General features: G+C 41.1%; 1 protein-coding gene across 1 annotated transcript in view; it reads left to right on the forward strand.

Moving 5' to 3' along the window:
• Positions 1-6753: 6753 nt before the first annotated feature.
• The window catches only part of DIAPH2 (diaphanous related formin 2), an 888726-nt gene continuing 878656 nt past the window's right edge, over positions 6754-16823 (forward strand). Inside the window, exon 1 of the mRNA XM_029240205.1 lies at positions 6754-7083. Coding sequence (XP_029096038.1) covers positions 6949-7083 — 135 coding nt within the window. The 5' untranslated portion in view covers positions 6754-6948. The remainder of the gene's footprint in view (positions 7084-16823) is intronic.

Below are 16823 nucleotides of genomic sequence, written 5' to 3' on the forward strand. Positions count from 1 at the left end.
ATTTGCATCCAAGAAAAAAATAGGTAATAATGAACAAATAAAAACTGATGTGGGATGCTTGAACCTTGAAAGTATTATTCTCAGAGAAAGAAGCCAGTCACAAAACGCCATATATTGTATGACTCTATTTATGTGAAATGTCCAGAATAGGCAAATCTACAGAGACATAAAGTAAATTAGTGGTTGCCTTGGGCTGGGGGTTGAGGTGGGGGTCTGAGGAGTGGTTTGGGAGGACTGGGGAGGGAAGATGGCTAAGGAAGGGATCCTTTCTGGTGCAATGAAAAAATTCTAAAATTGATTGCAGTGATGGTTGTACAATTCTGGGAATATACTAAAAACCACTGAATTGTACATTTAAAAAGGTGAATTGTATGTTATGTGCATTATATCTCAATAAAGCTGTTAAAATTTATGTGGGAGAATATGTAAAACAAAAATAAACCTATTTCTAAGACTTGCCTAACTACTGATGCCCAGATATGAAAATGTTTTTATTGTTTACAGATGTCAAACATGTATTCCTTAATTTTCATGTAGTTAATTATATTTTGAAAAGGTCAGAAAATAAACACAAACCACAAAGTAAAAGAGACAATCAATTTTAATTGCATAATTGTAGTCTCAATTTTGAACTATACTCATCTTCAAGAGACTGTTTATACTGATTTAAAAAAAAACTCAATTTCATTAAATAGATAGCATCCCTATAACCACCAATGTGTGCTTCTGTGATCCACATAATTTAGCAAGCAAACCGAACGTTTTTCTCTCACTGTTTATTACTACATTTATGTCCTAGTATCTTATAGATTGGACAATTGCCATTTATGATCTGTTAAGCCACTCTTGAAAAGCACTCTGGGGGCTTTGGTTAATGTAGAACAGGAAGTCTATTCTTTGTTAGAAGCATATTTTCCAGATAAAATTCAAAGGGTTGCTTTTCAGCATACTGTATAAAACCATAGATAGCACAAATCTGGGAATTCTCAGTCTCTAGCAGTCTCAACATTTTCCCCAAAAGGAGGCATTGGCACTATTATCTCTTAGACTGATTTTTGTTGGGCTGTGTCTTAGCTACACCAAACCCTGTAATCATCACAACTCAACACATTAACCTTTACATCCAGGTAAGTGACCACTATTGGTCATTACTGCTTCCAGGCCTTTTCTTGTTGTCCACTTTTCTTCTACTGGGACCAATCCTGCTTCTACTCAGAGAGGATTTGAGGAGCAGTATTTCAGTAGTCTGGTGGCTTAGCATCCAGTGGACCTATTGCTTCCGGTCCTACTTAGATCTCACAGACCAATTGAAGTAACTGGGTCTCTTGGGTGCCATTTTTATTCACCTGTCTCTGCCTTTTCTCGTGGACTTCACCTGACATGCCGATTCATTTAGGCTTGGTGCGCTGCCTTGTTTAGCACTGTTTTTCCAGACCTCTTAAGGGATTGTTCATTTGTTTCTTAATCCCAAACCCCCTGACTGGATTCCTACTACGTACTGCTTGCTTCATTCTCTGCCTAGTGCCTGCCACCAGACTGGATTCTATTCTCTGCCTGCCTGACAGGACATCCATCGTTAGACTTCCAGAGTTTAGCTGTCTGCCTTCTTGCCTACTGTTACACAGCCTTCTGCTTTACCAGCCTTTCCAGACTCTTTCTGTTGGTGACTACAGGAACCTTGTTAGCTTTCCTGTCCTGACCTAATGAGTCTCTTTAGTGTCTGGGTATCAGGTTCCTTGGTCTGGCTCTGCCTGCCAACGACATGTACCTGTTAAGATACTATCTCCCAGTTTACTACTAGGTTTTTATTGCCTTGGGCCAACGTTTTAGTAATTCTTGTTTACTTTTTCATTCCCTTTGTTTCCTGTATGTAATCTGTGGAGAGGAACAGTGTGTTCCTTTAAACATCTCTTGGATTCGTTCCTTTCTCTTTATTTCCTCTGGGGCTACTCTAGCTCCGATCCTCATGACTTTATCCAGCAGGACTCTATCTAGTTTTAGCTAGAGTTCAGCACTGGTGCCTCAAAGGGTCGCCTCAGAGGATAAGAGAGAAGCCAAGCGGTCATGAGGACTGAAATCTCCATTCCCACAGTAACTTCAAACAGGTCAGCTAGATTTGTATCTATTGTACATACTGAGCTTCTGTAAAGGTTTTGTTTGGGGGAAAAAAAATTCTGCACTGAGAGAAAAATAAGTTGGAGAATCAGTGTCCAGTTATTCTGCATACCACTGCCAGACCAGCTCCTTAAAATATTCCTTTATTTTACAACATTCCTGCTAAATATCCTTACCAGTCACTACTATTATGTCTTATATTTAAATCTGTTTACATACTGGGCAAACGCTATGGGGAGAACCATGTTTCCTACTATTATTCAACATCTATGTTCTCACCATTCTACTCAAGCCCCACTGGCCCCTCTACATTATTGGTCAGTATTGTTTCCAGGCCATTCCATATGTTGTCTTTTCCTTACTTCCTTTCTTTGCTTTGGCTATTCAAGTATGATTTCTGCTTCAGCCCTTGGCAGTTCAAGTTCTCCTTGAAAACTTCTTCTTCTATTCTAGGCCTGACAAATCTTACCCCTTCACCACATTATCCTGAATTTTGGGTCAGGACCTCCGAATTAGGCAGCCAATTTGCTCCTACTGTTCCACACATTCGTTTCCTTGTTTGTTTTCTCAAGCAGATTTTATAACTTTGATGGCAAAGAATTTATATTTTACACTCTGTTCCATTACAAGGGTTTGTGTACCACAAATAGCACATTAGTGATTGGTAAATAGGAGAATGGTGTCATTAAAATTAGGTGGAAGGCCAGCTGGTTCACGTGTGAAGTGTTTAAGCACTTTAAGTTTTGACGTGATCAGGAGCCAGCTTTCTCACAATTAAAGAGAAGGCTTCACAATATGAAGACTTTCAGAAAAAAAGAAGAATCCTGCACAAAACTGCCCCTTTTTTGTGACTGGTTTAGTGATTTCAACAACCTCTAAATTTCCCATCACATTAAACTAGCTGGTGAAGCTGTGAGTACTGATAATGAAGCTGTGAAGACCTTTCACTGTGTGATTCTGAAAAGTTGGTTACTCCTCAATTAGATTTTTAATTCTGATGAAAATGGCATCTATTAAAAGTAAATACCCTTGAGGATTCACATTGGGGAAAGAGGAAGCGTGAAGGCTACCAAGCGTTGATGGCTGTGATGCTGGGTGCAGATGCCAGTGGAGATTCAACCTCCTGAGTGTTTTTATTAGGATGGTTATTGTTTACATTAGTGCTCTGATTACAAATTTGCATTGGGTTTAAGTGACCTTCCCTAACCACGTTTTCCCCAGAAGCCCTGTTATTTTTAGTGTGCAATTTTGCAGAACAGGAGATTCTTCAGGAAGACATGTATGCCTTTAGAGCAGAACATCTGGTACTTTTTGATTCGCACGACATCTAGTTTGGTGTTGCCCGTGTAGTATGTGCTTAATAAATACTTGTTTATTCTCAGGCAACCTTTAATTCATAAATATTTTTCCATAACCTTGGAGGTGTTTATTTCTTACTTTTGTCTAATCCATGTTGGCTTTAATTTCTCTATTAATGGCCCAGATTATTTAGAGGAGAACACATAGCAGAAGGGAGACACAGAAAGCCAGGATGAATTGGGACTAACATATGCACACTAATGTGTATAAAACAGATAAATAATGAGAACCTGCTGTATAGCACAGGGAACTCTGCTCCACTCTACCCCAACTGAAAAAATAAAAAGAAACCTCTGGGGTAATGGATGGCTCTAAGATCAGTTTGAAGAAAGAGCCTAGCAGCCTTTTATCTTTCTTTTTTCCCAGGGCTGGCTTTTAATGTTAACCGGGTGCTAAACTCATGAGAGGCCAGAGGGAGAGACTACAAGGTCAGCGGGTCTAACACACACTTTTGAAGTCCCAACTGATGGTAGTAGCCTTCTTCTTTCTGCAGCATCAGAGAAAAGATGTCTCTCCATCCACCGGCCTATTTGTGTGTCCCAGGAAGGTAAAAATAAAGAAATGTAGTGGGATCAGCCCTAGGACTGCACTTGGTGAGGTGCCTGGTTCATAATCAGTGGACAAAGTGTCCTTGCAGGGGACCACTGGCTCCTTTTGTGTGTTAGCTTCCAAGAGAGGCCCTGGTATTTGAAGGAAGGGGGTTGGTTGGTTTGTTTGTAATGACTGTTTACATTAACTGGAACAAAATGCGGAAAAGAAAACAGCCAGAATTAAGATGGGGCTGAGATAACCACAATAAAGTCAAATGTAAGCCATCTCAGGGACAAACTTTCTCACTTTTTGCAGTACAGATTATGCATCTTTTACATGTACCTCTCACTTGACTTCAAATGTAGCTTCACCTGGCTTGAGGATGGTGAAACCCAGCCTTACACTCAAAATGTTGATCCATTTTCAAATATTCACACACTCAAAACAGAAGTCACTTGTATTACAACGCCTTCACCGCTTTTAAAACCAGACCAATTAGATCTACAAGTGGGGACCTTCATGATCTGGAAGCTGCTCATCTGTTCTGCTTCTCTTGCCAAGAGCAGCCCCTATCCGTCACCTCCAATTTCTTAACCACAGAGTCTCTGCACATGCTATGGTCATTTCCTTTGCCTGGGATGCTCTTCACTCTCCTTTTTTGCCTTGTAATTGCTCAATACTTTTTTGTTTAATATCCTTCCCGATAGCCAAAAAGTTCCACAAGAGCAAGCCACATCCGTCTTGTTCACCACTGGAACCTCAATGCCTAGCAGGGTATCAAACACTTAGTAGGCTGTCAACAAATACTTAGTGTCTTCAGTCAGACCCTTAAGACTCAGCTCAAACATCATCCTCTTTGGTAAGGTGTCCCAGAGTCTCTGGCACTCCGGTGGTGTCCCCCCTCATGTGCTCCTTGGGCTCCCTGTTCCTATGTGTTGCAATGAAGCACAGTCATTAACAACTGGCCTCTCCCAGTAGACTAGGAGGTTCTAAAGGGCAGGACTGTGAGCTTCATCCTCCTAACCCACAGCACTCTGGATATCACCTGGTATACTCTAAGGAGCTCAATAAAGATCTACTGGGCAGATTATTAAGCAACATTTGAGCTTGGGGGTTACTCAGCTATGGCTCACACCCACATCTCTCAAACAGGAATTACGTGAAAGCAGTGGATAACCAGGTCACATCTTACTGCAGCAACCACTTCTATGCCATTTTTCAGGAGGGGGGGGCATTTAAGTAATTCAAATCACACGTGAGTGAGTGTGTGTGTGTGTGTGTGTGTGTGTGTGTGTAGTGAGCTAAATTCAGAATATACATCAAATTTTAAGTCAAACAGAAACTTCAACAAAGCAAATTTACCTTAGGACTCCTTGCCCATCCTGTCTGGGAGCATGTATTCCCTCTTCTCTGCTGTCCTTGGGTAGTTTACCATCTGCATGATTAAAAAGAAAGTTAATGACAGTGGCAAAGCCAGGATTAAGACCGCTTTCAGATGTCTAACATTCTTTTTATTCTACTTTCCAAGTTAATTGCCTCATCACAATCACACCTACAGCATGGTCAAATTTATCCTAATGCACTCTCAAAAAATATGTTCATAAACATTTTAGCTTCGGCATAGCAGAAGTTAGGTTGAAGGGGAGAAGGGCAAAAGGGTCATAGCCTGAAGATACCTGAATAACAGGCACATGAGCATGTTTATAGACCTGGTATCTAAATTTACATTTCAGGTAGCTTCTCTAGATTGTATGATGGTGGTTCATTCAAGTTCTGCCCGGCCCCGCTAATGTTCTCAATGTGAACTTTATTTTTAAAGCGGCGTGGGCCTCTTCCTGACAACTGCAGGAGGAAAGATTACGAATACCAGCGGTGCCCTGTTGCTGCTGCTGCACCAAATCACCTAGCATTTGTCTAGAGATTTACATTTTTAACAAAGCTTTGACACACATGATCTTATTCGCTCCCCACAACAACTATAAACCTAAAGTAGCTCAGGAAACTGAAAATAGCACTCAATCCAATTGTTAGCTCTCCATAGGTGCTTTGGCTAAAGAGCCTTACACCTCCTTGGGATTAAGCAGTGGGCACCTGCTGCTTCTACTACCTGGCAGCCTGGGAATAAAGGAACGACTGTATTTCTTTGGTCGCAACGCAATCATGGCAACAGAAAGCACCCACTTCTTCCACTTTCACCCGTACAGTCTGTCTAGGCAATTAATCAGCGCTCCCCTTGAGGGTTTTCCTACAGGATGCTAGTTGCCTTGCCAATCAACCCCTCCCACGGAGTGGAGCACAACCACACCCCCAGCGAGGCCTCGGCCAGCCGGGAAAGGTGCTCTGGCCTACACGAGTGGAAGCGGAGACTCAGGTAAAACTCACACGTGAATCCTGCCGGGCCTCAGTGTCCCCATCTGTAAAATGGGCTACACCTCCTCTCTCCTGGCTAGTTCCCTCCCATTTCACGCTAGGCCCCTAGGAAGGGAAATCAGTGCTTAACCGCAGCTTAAAGTCCTTTAGTTTGGCAGCTGTCGCCGTGCCGGGCATGCTCAGTAGCCCGGCCGGCTCGGCAGCAGGACTAGGAAGCAGCTTTCCGCGCCCGGGCGGCGGACTGCGGGCACTTTGATGAATCACGTGTGCGGAGGCCCTCTTAAAGAGATAGGCACCTACTTTCCCTCCACCCTAAACACCACCCTGAGGGCGGCGGCGGCGGCGACCGTGGTAATTGCAGCCGCTCGGGGGCAGGGCTTGCCCCAGCGCAGAGTAGTGGCAACGGCTTGTCGCGTCGGGAGCCCCGGGGACGTGAACTCGGCAGACCCACTCTCTCCCCCTCCCAGGAGGAGGTGCTGCCAAATCCACGCGGGGCAGCGGGACCGCCCCGAGGGGCTTCCTCAGTGGAGGAGAGGTGGGGTTCCAGGGCACAGGTGACAGGGCCGGAGAAAGATGGAGCAGCCCGGGGCGGCGGCGGCGTCGGGCGCCGGAGGCTGCGGCGAGGAACCCGGTGGGGGCCGAAGCAACAAGCGGAGCGCGGGGAACCGGGCCGCCAACGAAGAGGAAACGAAAAACAAACCTAAATTGGTGAGTGCTCCCGCAGCCCCCGCCGGCCTTGGGGACAGCGAGAGCCCCGGGATCCTCCTGCCGTTGAACACGGGGGGACCCGGGGCCCCCTCCCAAGGGTGACCGCGACCTCGCTGTACAACTCCGGGAGCCGCTAAAGCAGCGGCCACGCCGAGGCGCGGAGACGGCGTGGGGGCGGAAGAGCACCCCCTTCTTCACTTAACCCCTTTCTCCCTCTTGGCAGCCCGGGAGGCGGTGCGGGAAGGAGAAAGGCCCCACCCCAACTTGGGGAGACCCCGAGTACCGGGTAGGGGCTGTTGTTTGTCTAACTTGTGGGCGCGAACCTTCTTTGCGCGATTCCATTCCCCTCCCACCCTTGTCAGTTGCTGGGTTTTTGCCTCTTAAAGCTTAGGGTTCGGGCAGGGGAACCTAGCTCTGTTTTTCAGTCCCACTACTTGGGAGCCCACCCACAGACTTACAGAAAAACCCCAAAACAACCAATTAACCAACCGAACAAAAAATTCCCAAAACAACAAAAAACACACAACGTAGGCCCCCAGTCTTTCTACTTGACCAGATATCTAAGGAAGAGGCGCCTACATGATTCTTTCCCCCTTGCCTCTCCATGTGCTCTTCCAAGAAACATTTCTTTGGAAGAGTGGGGGGGAGCGTGGGAGTTAGAGGCTGGCTGAGGTACCACCAACTGTCGTGTGTGTAATCGTCAGAGTCGGCCAGTACTTCCAGTTAGTTGATTAAGAACGCTCAAAAGCAGTAGGCAGACCGCACAAATCTCCCCGTCCTGAGAGTGTGTGCCCCAGTGGGGAGCAGTCCATTTCCTGCCCCTGACTTCATGTGCAGAGGAATGAAATCTATGGGGCCTGGTATTAGATTGAGAAATACTGGAGTGTCTTCAACTCATCAGTTAAAACGGTTCCTCTTTTTTTTTTTCTCCTTCAGCTTATAGGAAAATGGTTTAATAATAGTGAAACTTAAAAACAGGTCAAATTCTTACAGTATATTGGCCAAAGACTATTTTTGCCAACACTGTCAAATATTAGGCAGACGTTTATCAATAAACTTTCTAATTTGGGTGGCAGAGGGGATATGGTTTTCTAGCACAAATTCAGCAAATACTCTGTCTGAAGGTTCTTCGTTTAGGTCTGGAGCACAAGCCCCATGTTGCATATCTAGTTTTCTGTTTTAACCAGCAACTTGATTATAATAAGGAAGGAGGCAGTGACGTATAACTATAGCCTTTTCTTAGGTATCTGGCCATTTGGTATGTACCTGTTGTGCTTCTCTCCCTTGCCTGCTGTTTGCCTTTCAATTATGAACTGTCCAGATTGGAAAACAGTGACCGAAGTGTTATCGTTGCAGGAAATATGTAGCCTTCCATTATGTGGAAAGGGACCTAGTGGGGTAGAATAAAACAACCAGTCTAAAGTCTCATCAATTCCACCCTAACTTGAGGCAAATTAAGAATTACTTGATGTGTCCTCTTATCCCCACCCCCCCAAGTATTTACAAGTGAAGGAACTGAGTCACAAGCTCTTTGTGAATTGTATATACTGGCGGGGGTTAATGGGATTAATGGGTGCCCCTGTTATAAAACTTAGAAAAGTTTTGCGAGTGTATTACCAAAGTTTAATGTATTTAAAAATCCTGATGTTGAAATTTTATCAGTTTGCGGTAAAAGAGTGATCATGTTTCTTTCTTTCTTTTTTCTTTTTAGATCCAGTACAAAACTGGTTTAAACAGTGATTAAAAGTTTAAGCAAAAGTAAAAGCAAACTGATAGTTTCCACAAAGAGTTTGGTACATCTAGCAAGAGCCTTCCACTTGTAGGATGTGTGAGCTCAAGAAAAAGCACTTATCTCTGTTTGTTAGTAATGACACCTTGATTCTATTCTTCCCATCCTTTTGGTCATTTGTCCTGTTTCATCTTTTATGCTTTGACAAGGTAACTAGAAAGTTATGAGATGGTATCACTTTCAGTTCCTAGCTAACACTATTTGGTGTTGAGTATAGCTTGATATAGTAGAACAAGTATTTGAATCCAAGAGTTTGTGAATATCAATGGGAAATTGCTTTTGTACTCAAAATAATTTTTGAGCCTTACATGATTTTACAAGCAGATATGTCAGAGTTTATAAACATAAATTTAGGAAGACATTTCAGCACATTTAAAGGCAAGAAAGTTGACCAAATAATAAGACTTGGAAAACTTTTAAAGTAAATGCCTTACTCCTTATTTTGAGTTGTCTTATTGAAGTGCTCAACATGTTCTAAGGCCATGTAGAGAGTTGTTCATCTGGGATTCTTAATAAATATTGCTGGTAAAATAAAGCTTTACCTAGACTAAATTTTATTCTTTTGAGTATTATGTTGTTAACCACTGTAGTAGTCCTTAATTGTGTTTGTGTGTGTGTGTAAAGGAGTTGTGGGGGATTGTAAAAGAGAGCCATATGGTAGTAGAAATTATTTGTGTAGGTGATTATGGGGGTTAAGGGTTCTTAAACTGAAGTCATATGAAAAAATTTGAGTGTATGTAGGTACATTCAGTTTTCTGGGCCTCATAGTTTTCATCAGTTTCTCAAAGGCATATGTCTCCTATAGAAGAATAAGAACTTTTGGGTTACCAGAGAGAGAGTAAAGGAAATGCCGGTTGATTCCACTTGAAGAGACTGGGGAGAGGAGGAGGTCACCGACAAGGGAGAAGGGAAATAACACTGACCACACTAGTGGTAGATATTGAAGATAGTGCGTCTGGGAGTAAGCGGTTAATTACACACATCTATATAGTATTAGCTAAAATGAAAGTTTTTACTGCATACAAAATTTAAATTGATAGCTATGGTATAGTGGATGCGTACAGTATAAGGCTTGTGATTCAGTTGTTTTCATTTAGTTTCTCATTGTTCTGGGAAACTGGAGAAGGCATGTTTTCTATAGAGAGGAACTACTTTCATTTATATCCTCAACCTTTTGATGGGTATTAGAATTTTTTCAGAGCGACATTTCAGGACTCTTAACGACTTCTGCTTGAGATTAATTAAATCAATTTGACAAAGCTTACTTCCATTTTCTTCATCTGTGCATCCTCATAATGACCCTTTTATTTTGGTTCTTTTTAATGAAGGCAACCTTGTTTTGGACTCATCACAGTTTGGATAATGCCTTAGTAGTAGAGCTTTGTATTTTATGTAACTATCTGGTTAGGCCCAGATTGTAGCATGTCATCAAACAGCATGAATCTTAATTAGTAATTTGATGTCAACCATGGAATGTATTTTGTCAACTCAAGTAGTACAGAGAGCTCTAGAAGTGTCACGAAGGGGACATCCTAAATCCCACGTTTTTAAGGCAGTGACTTAACCATTAATAGAGGCTAGTGTTAAGGTAGAACCAGCAGTCCTCACACACATACCATGGTGTAGAGTGGCTTAACATTCTTTGATGTTTTTGCATTTTGACTTTGTGTTTCTGTATAATTCCTGAAGCCTTTGGTTTAGATAGTAGAGTCACATTAGTAACTTGAAATAACAGAAGTTAATGTTCTAGTTCTTACATAACTTCCTGAGTATTTGGTTATTTGTTTTTAGTTGGATAAATCATGTTTTGATTTTAATTGATAAAGGCTGAGCACAGTGTGTTCCTGTATGACACACACTTACTGAGCACGTACTACGTTCTAGGCATTATTCCGAAGATTGGTGATACAAAGGTGCCATTGTCTAGTGAGGGAGACAGGGAAGTTAATTAATGACTACAGAGTGGTGTGATAAGGAACAATGGGAATATGTATTAGCAGGGTGATAATAGAAACATGGAGAGGCATCTGAATCTAATTGGATGCTCGAGTGTGGTAAGGAAAGGCTTACCATAGTAGGTGACATTTGCACCAAGGCTTGAAGAATAAGGCATTAATTGAAGAAGGGGAGGGAAAGGCATTTAAGAGTGAAAGAACAACAAATACAAAGGTAGAGAGACGTGGTAGCATGTCCAGTAAAGAAGCTGTGGATAGATGTTAGTGGCTGAAACAAAGGTTCCACATGGTAGACCCGTTAGAAAAGAGAGTGAGTCCAGTTCATGATGGGTATTTGTATGCCGTGTTAGAGTTTCAGCTTCTTTCTGAAAGCCATACTAAGTCATTGAAAAAATGCTAAGGAGGAGACTGAGCTGATCAGAATTGTGTTTCAGAAAGAAACTTAATACAATGGAGAATTTCTTGGACAAGGATGTCAGAATGGAGGCAGGAAGACCAGTTAGGAGGAGCAGAATGGCATAAGAGTTTGATGTTTAGGGTTAGAGACCTAGATTCCAATTGTAGTGCATCCATTCATCCATTTCCTAGCTCATCCATTTACTCGGCATATTTCTCTACATCTCGGTTTCCTCCTGCCGATCCATTGCCTCTCCTTCCTGCTACCCACCCTGAACATCTTCACCAAATTGGAAATGTCCACCATATTTCTCCTTTATAAATCTAACCCGCCTCTCACAGTCCAGCTGGTGCCTCATAATTCTCTCATTCTTCCATTAAACTTCAGCTTACTGAAGGCTCTTCCTTATTCTGAATTCCTATCGTGGGTCTGAATGTTATATGCTGATCTCATACCTCCAAAAGATTTTAAAGTGCTTCTGGGCAAGGGTCCTGCTTTATGCCTATTCTTGAAAACCTTGCAGACCGGTGCTGGTGTGCAGAGCTACTCAACAAATGATTATTAGCTGGGGATTCTTTCCCTATAGGCCACACATTTTGAGAGTGTAAATTGTTGAAAAGAGGCTTTTTGAAAAAGAAATGTGCCATTTTTTCTCTTAGAGTATATGCTCCATCAAATGAACCTATCTGTACATTCTTCTGTGTCCTTTCTCTAATTTTGAAAGTCGAGAAACTTCTTGGCTGGACGATCTCATCCCTTACTGCCTCGTTTGTTTGGTTGGGTTCTTGTGATGTCACAGCCTGAACTTCCATGTGGGGAACCAGTATCAAAAAAAAAAAAAAAAGGTACAAATGAAAGTATTTACAGAACAGAAATAGAGTCAGAGATGTAGAAAACAAACTTATGGCTACCATAGAAGAAAGGGGGAAGTTGGGGAAGGCGGGATAAATTGGGAGATAGAGATTGACATATACACAGTATTATATATAAAATAGATAACTAATAAGAACCTACTGTATAGCACGGGGAACTCTTCTCAATACTCTGTAATGACCTATATGGGACAAGAATCTAAAGAAGAGTGGATATATGTATATGTGTAACTGACACTTTGCTGTACAGTAGAAACTAACACAACCTTGCAAATCAACTATACTCCCATAAAAATTTTAAAAAAAACAACTGATGATGACCCAAGTAATATTTTATTGGTATTAATAGGCGATATCAGATTATTGGCTAAAGAATACTGAATGGAGGACCAAAGGACCTGGGTTCCAGTATTTATTCTATCTTTTAGTTGCTTGTGATCTCTGATGAGCTGTTTAATACCAGAGGTTTGAGCCCTTGATTAACATCTGCCAGTCAGCGATAAACGCTTCCCTGATTTGCTTTACAAGGTGGTTTAGATAAAACACAGTAATGAATGAGAAAGCATATGGGAAATTCTATATTGCTATACAAATATAGAGCATTATTGTTAACCCCTTGCATTACCTGAATCAAATGTATTGTGGTTGGATAGTTTAATGGCTTTCTTGCAATTTGATAGTTCTAAGATTATTATTGTATGAAGTGCCATAATATGGCTGCATGCTGATTGATTGCTTATTCTCTCTCCAATTCCATTTGTCCATTTGAAAGATTATACATTCTGTCCTTCTGCTAATAATTCTTTGTGTTTAATGAATACAAGATGTGAGTTTAACTTTTATTTTTCACTGTAATTTTTTTTAAAAAGAATCAGGCTATCCTTTTCTTTCCATGTATCAATTTGAGGCATTTAAAATTTCTGTTAAGAAAGCTTCACTAGATACCTATGACAATTCTGTCTTGTCAGGCAGCTTACTGCTGTTGTACAAATAAGAAAACTGAGTCACTGATGTGTTAAGGAGTCTGACCTAGAGATAAGTTTAAAAGCTCTCAGTTCTCTTGTCAAAGTTAGCTATAGCACTGAGTCATTATGCTTCAGGCACTCTGAAAGTGAAAAATTATTCAATCTCTTTTTTTGTTCCTTTTTGGAACAATTATCATTGTAATCCACCTAGATTTCACTCTGAGTGTCAAGAGCTCTGGCAATAGCAACATGTCATTGAAGTAAAATCATATTCTTTTCCAACCTGGTCTCAAAGAACACTGTAAATAACAGGATGCTCTGAAAATAGTACATACATAATATATGCTAATTTACATGAATAAGCACATTTGACTAAATAGCACTGGATATCAGTAGCACCATCGGGATGATTATTGAAGACCCAACTTTCTCCTGGTCCTATATTCCGTCTGCCATGCAGAAGAGACCAATTCCTTCTGTCAGATTTTGGCTGTTTGATATTTTCTTTTGTCTCATGACTGAAGAAACTAAGATGATGGACAGATGACTTGAAATACAGTTATATACTTGATATCCAAGTGGGCATCTTGTAGAAGATACTCAAGTGGAAGACAGCTCAAAAATGATGCATGTAAAGGGAGGCTGAGATACATTTTCACATAGCTATTTATTATGAATGTAGTAGAAATAAATCAATTCACACTAATTTAAAACTTATTTACCTGATCAGGCTGAATCCGTTTCAGTCTAAATGATTTACTTGGGCTGTAGCTTGAACAGACATTCAGCTGAATCCTGATCCTTGCTTGCTTTATGTGAGGTGGCCTGGGGAAAAGGGTATTGGTGCCTTTCTCATGAAAGAATGTAGAAAGCAAAATCTTACTAATCACCACTTACACAGGCTTTGGTTTAATGAAGGTTTTGCTGTATTGCTTTAGCGAGAGTCAGCTACACTGCTACCAGATACAGAACAGCAAATCGGCCTCCAGTCTCTCCGTCTGCTAGGGCTCTATGTCGTGGTGCCTAGTGCAAGTGAGAAGTTTCTCAGCTGGCTATTCAGGCAGGCCTAGGTAGGAATCTACGACTTCATTAGGAATGAATGATTTCACAAACGTTATTGATTCAATCACCTGGCAATTCTGGTGTTCGTCCAAGGGAGAAAAGATGTTGGGTAAAATCCTTAAAAAAAAACCTCTATTTGTTCTTCTGTGATAGATATCCACATGCTTTTGTAAAGATCTGCTCAAAATTATGAGGAATTTTTCTCTACCTTTAATTTGTTGGTCTTTCCCCTAGCTAAAAGTATCAATAAAAGAGCTAAAATAGAGTTTTCACTTTAGTTGTAATATGGGCTAGTTAATAAGGCTTTTTAAATAAAAGGTATGAAAAATTTCAACATTCTAAAAAGTAGAGAGGATAGTATAATGAACCACCATTGGGTATTATACCATTAACTATGTATAGTAGTTATTTTGATTTTCAACATTTGCTTCATCCATCCTTTATTTTTTTCCGTGCTAAAGTACTTTAATGCAAATCCCAGATATCGTCATTTTACTCCTGCGTACTTCAGTGTGCATCTCTATAAAAATTACTGACTTTGTCACATCTTTAAAAATTAACATATTCCTTGGTATCATCTAACACTCAATTCATAATCAAATATCCCCAGTTGCCTCAAAAAACAGATTTTTAATCTCATGTGTGCCTAATTAATGTACATGTCATCGAACTCTTTAAACAAATACAGCTTTAAATTAATGGTAAAATGTTCAAAGTTGCTCCACATAAAGTGCTATCGTAAAGTATCAGCTCCAGTTAAGTTCACTTGTGTCTTTAATTCTGTAGAACTATCTGGAAAGTTTGACTGTACAAGTGTGGAGAGGCTCCTTAGAACAGCTACTATGTGTTGAGAAAAGAGACCAAATTAAGACTTTTGGCTCCACTCACTAATTGGGTAATCACTCATTCTTCATTTTGCAATTTGTGGAGTGGGGTTATATGCAAGAATTTCCCTCCCAGGGAAATTGTAGACAGTTGGGCAAAGGACCGTCTTCTTGAGTTCTGTCAGTAAAGGGTTCATGTAATTCTTTGATACACACGCATATAACTAAGTTTATGTTACTAGCTCTAGTTTCAATTTCCATACACAGGCCAATTTGGTACTTGAAGTGTCTGTCTTTGTTTTTTAGCCTTTTTAATATACTTTAAGTTGCCGCATATGGATAATTGGGTGAGCAAAGGTTTACAAAGAAGTCTGAACTGTTAAGTTTCCTTATTTAGACATTTGTGGGGTTAAAATTGAAAAACCAGGCTACACTAATGAGGTGATAGAGCTGGGGATGGGTGGAGTGGGTAAGTTTGAGAAATCGACGGGCAAAAGGCCTACACTCCACACAGATTTACTAAAGAAATTGTGTAACCACTACTTTCCAGACAGCAATTTAGTGCTGTTATTGTGCTGTGTGGCAATAGGCATATAATTTCTTGAGCTTTGCGGACTCAGGTAGCTTTAGGCTGGCAACCCATCTCCACCCTGCAACTTCTAAGCTAACCATTTACTGACCCAATCAGGTGGGTGATTTTTCCTCAAAACAGGAGATGAGTGATAATTGTTGGGGCTGGACAGGTGGCATTTTTCACCTTTCGTTTTGGTCGAGGGAGGGACAACTCTGGAGGTGGTGTTTTATGTGCTTCAAGATCAATCACTGATAAAATTTCAAAGGCTTAACAGCATATTATGCTGGCTGAAGCTGCTTAAGGAAGATTCTATGTGGAGAAAGCAAGACCTTGTGTAGACTGCACACTGACATTTTGAACTTAAACATGTAATCGAGACCAGGGCCGCTGTGTATGGTTGGGCCCCGCTCATGGGTGTGAGACCACAGAGGTCACATCACTTACCAAATCATTTGCCTATTCACAGGACTGTGACTTCCGGGGACCACTTTTCCTATTTCACACAGAGGTGCCATACGGGCTAGCTACTGCAGTTAAGACCAGTTGGATTTTATTCTCACACCAGATGAGAAATTCAGCAAGGCACAGAACTTAGTTTAATGTCTCATTTATCATAGGTGTTTTCCATTTGTCATTGATTCGGAGAAAACAGTATAAGGTGTCCATGTATGTACTATGTTGTCCTAAACCTGCTTGTGAATGATTGCAGCCCTCAAATGTAGAGAGCTGTGTCTTTGAAGATCTAGGCTACAGGTTCAATACGTCGATTACTTTCTCTGACCTAAGGCTCCTCCCTTTCTGCCCTCCTCCTAGTCATTTTCTTGACTTTCTTGTCCTGCAGTGCTTCACATGGTTACAGATTGTACAGGTAAGACTGCATTTTTTTGAAGTTTGTGTCATAACTCCAATTTCTCTTCACTTACATTGCCCACGATTCAAGGCAAGAACTTATGGAAAGTTAAGATGGGTTAAAATAAATTTGGCAGAAGCATTTCCTCTAATAATATGCTCTGCAGTCTAATACCTTGCATTACAAAATCAATGTGTTCCAGAAGAGTCAGTGTGTACACAGAACGTTTGTGAGTAGAAATAATCTTTTCTTGGGCTGACCTCACAGCTTGTTTTTCATTGGCAGTGCATTAGCTTGCATTTTTCTCCCCCTTTGGTTGAGTAGCTAATGGTCTTTAAACAAGCTATTAAAGGGAAGAATAATCTTACAATGCAAAAAAATAAAAGTAGCCTGGATTTTATCCATGCTGGTGGTTTGGCTTTTCATGTATTTGTTTTACTAAAGCAGGGCTA

Source organism: Monodon monoceros, unplaced genomic scaffold, assembly GCF_005190385.1.
Source record: "Monodon monoceros isolate NGI ecotype Baffin Bay Population unplaced genomic scaffold, NGI_Narwhal_1 Super_Scaffold_22, whole genome shotgun sequence".
Classification (NCBI taxonomy): Eukaryota; Metazoa; Chordata; class Mammalia; order Artiodactyla; family Monodontidae; genus Monodon; species Monodon monoceros.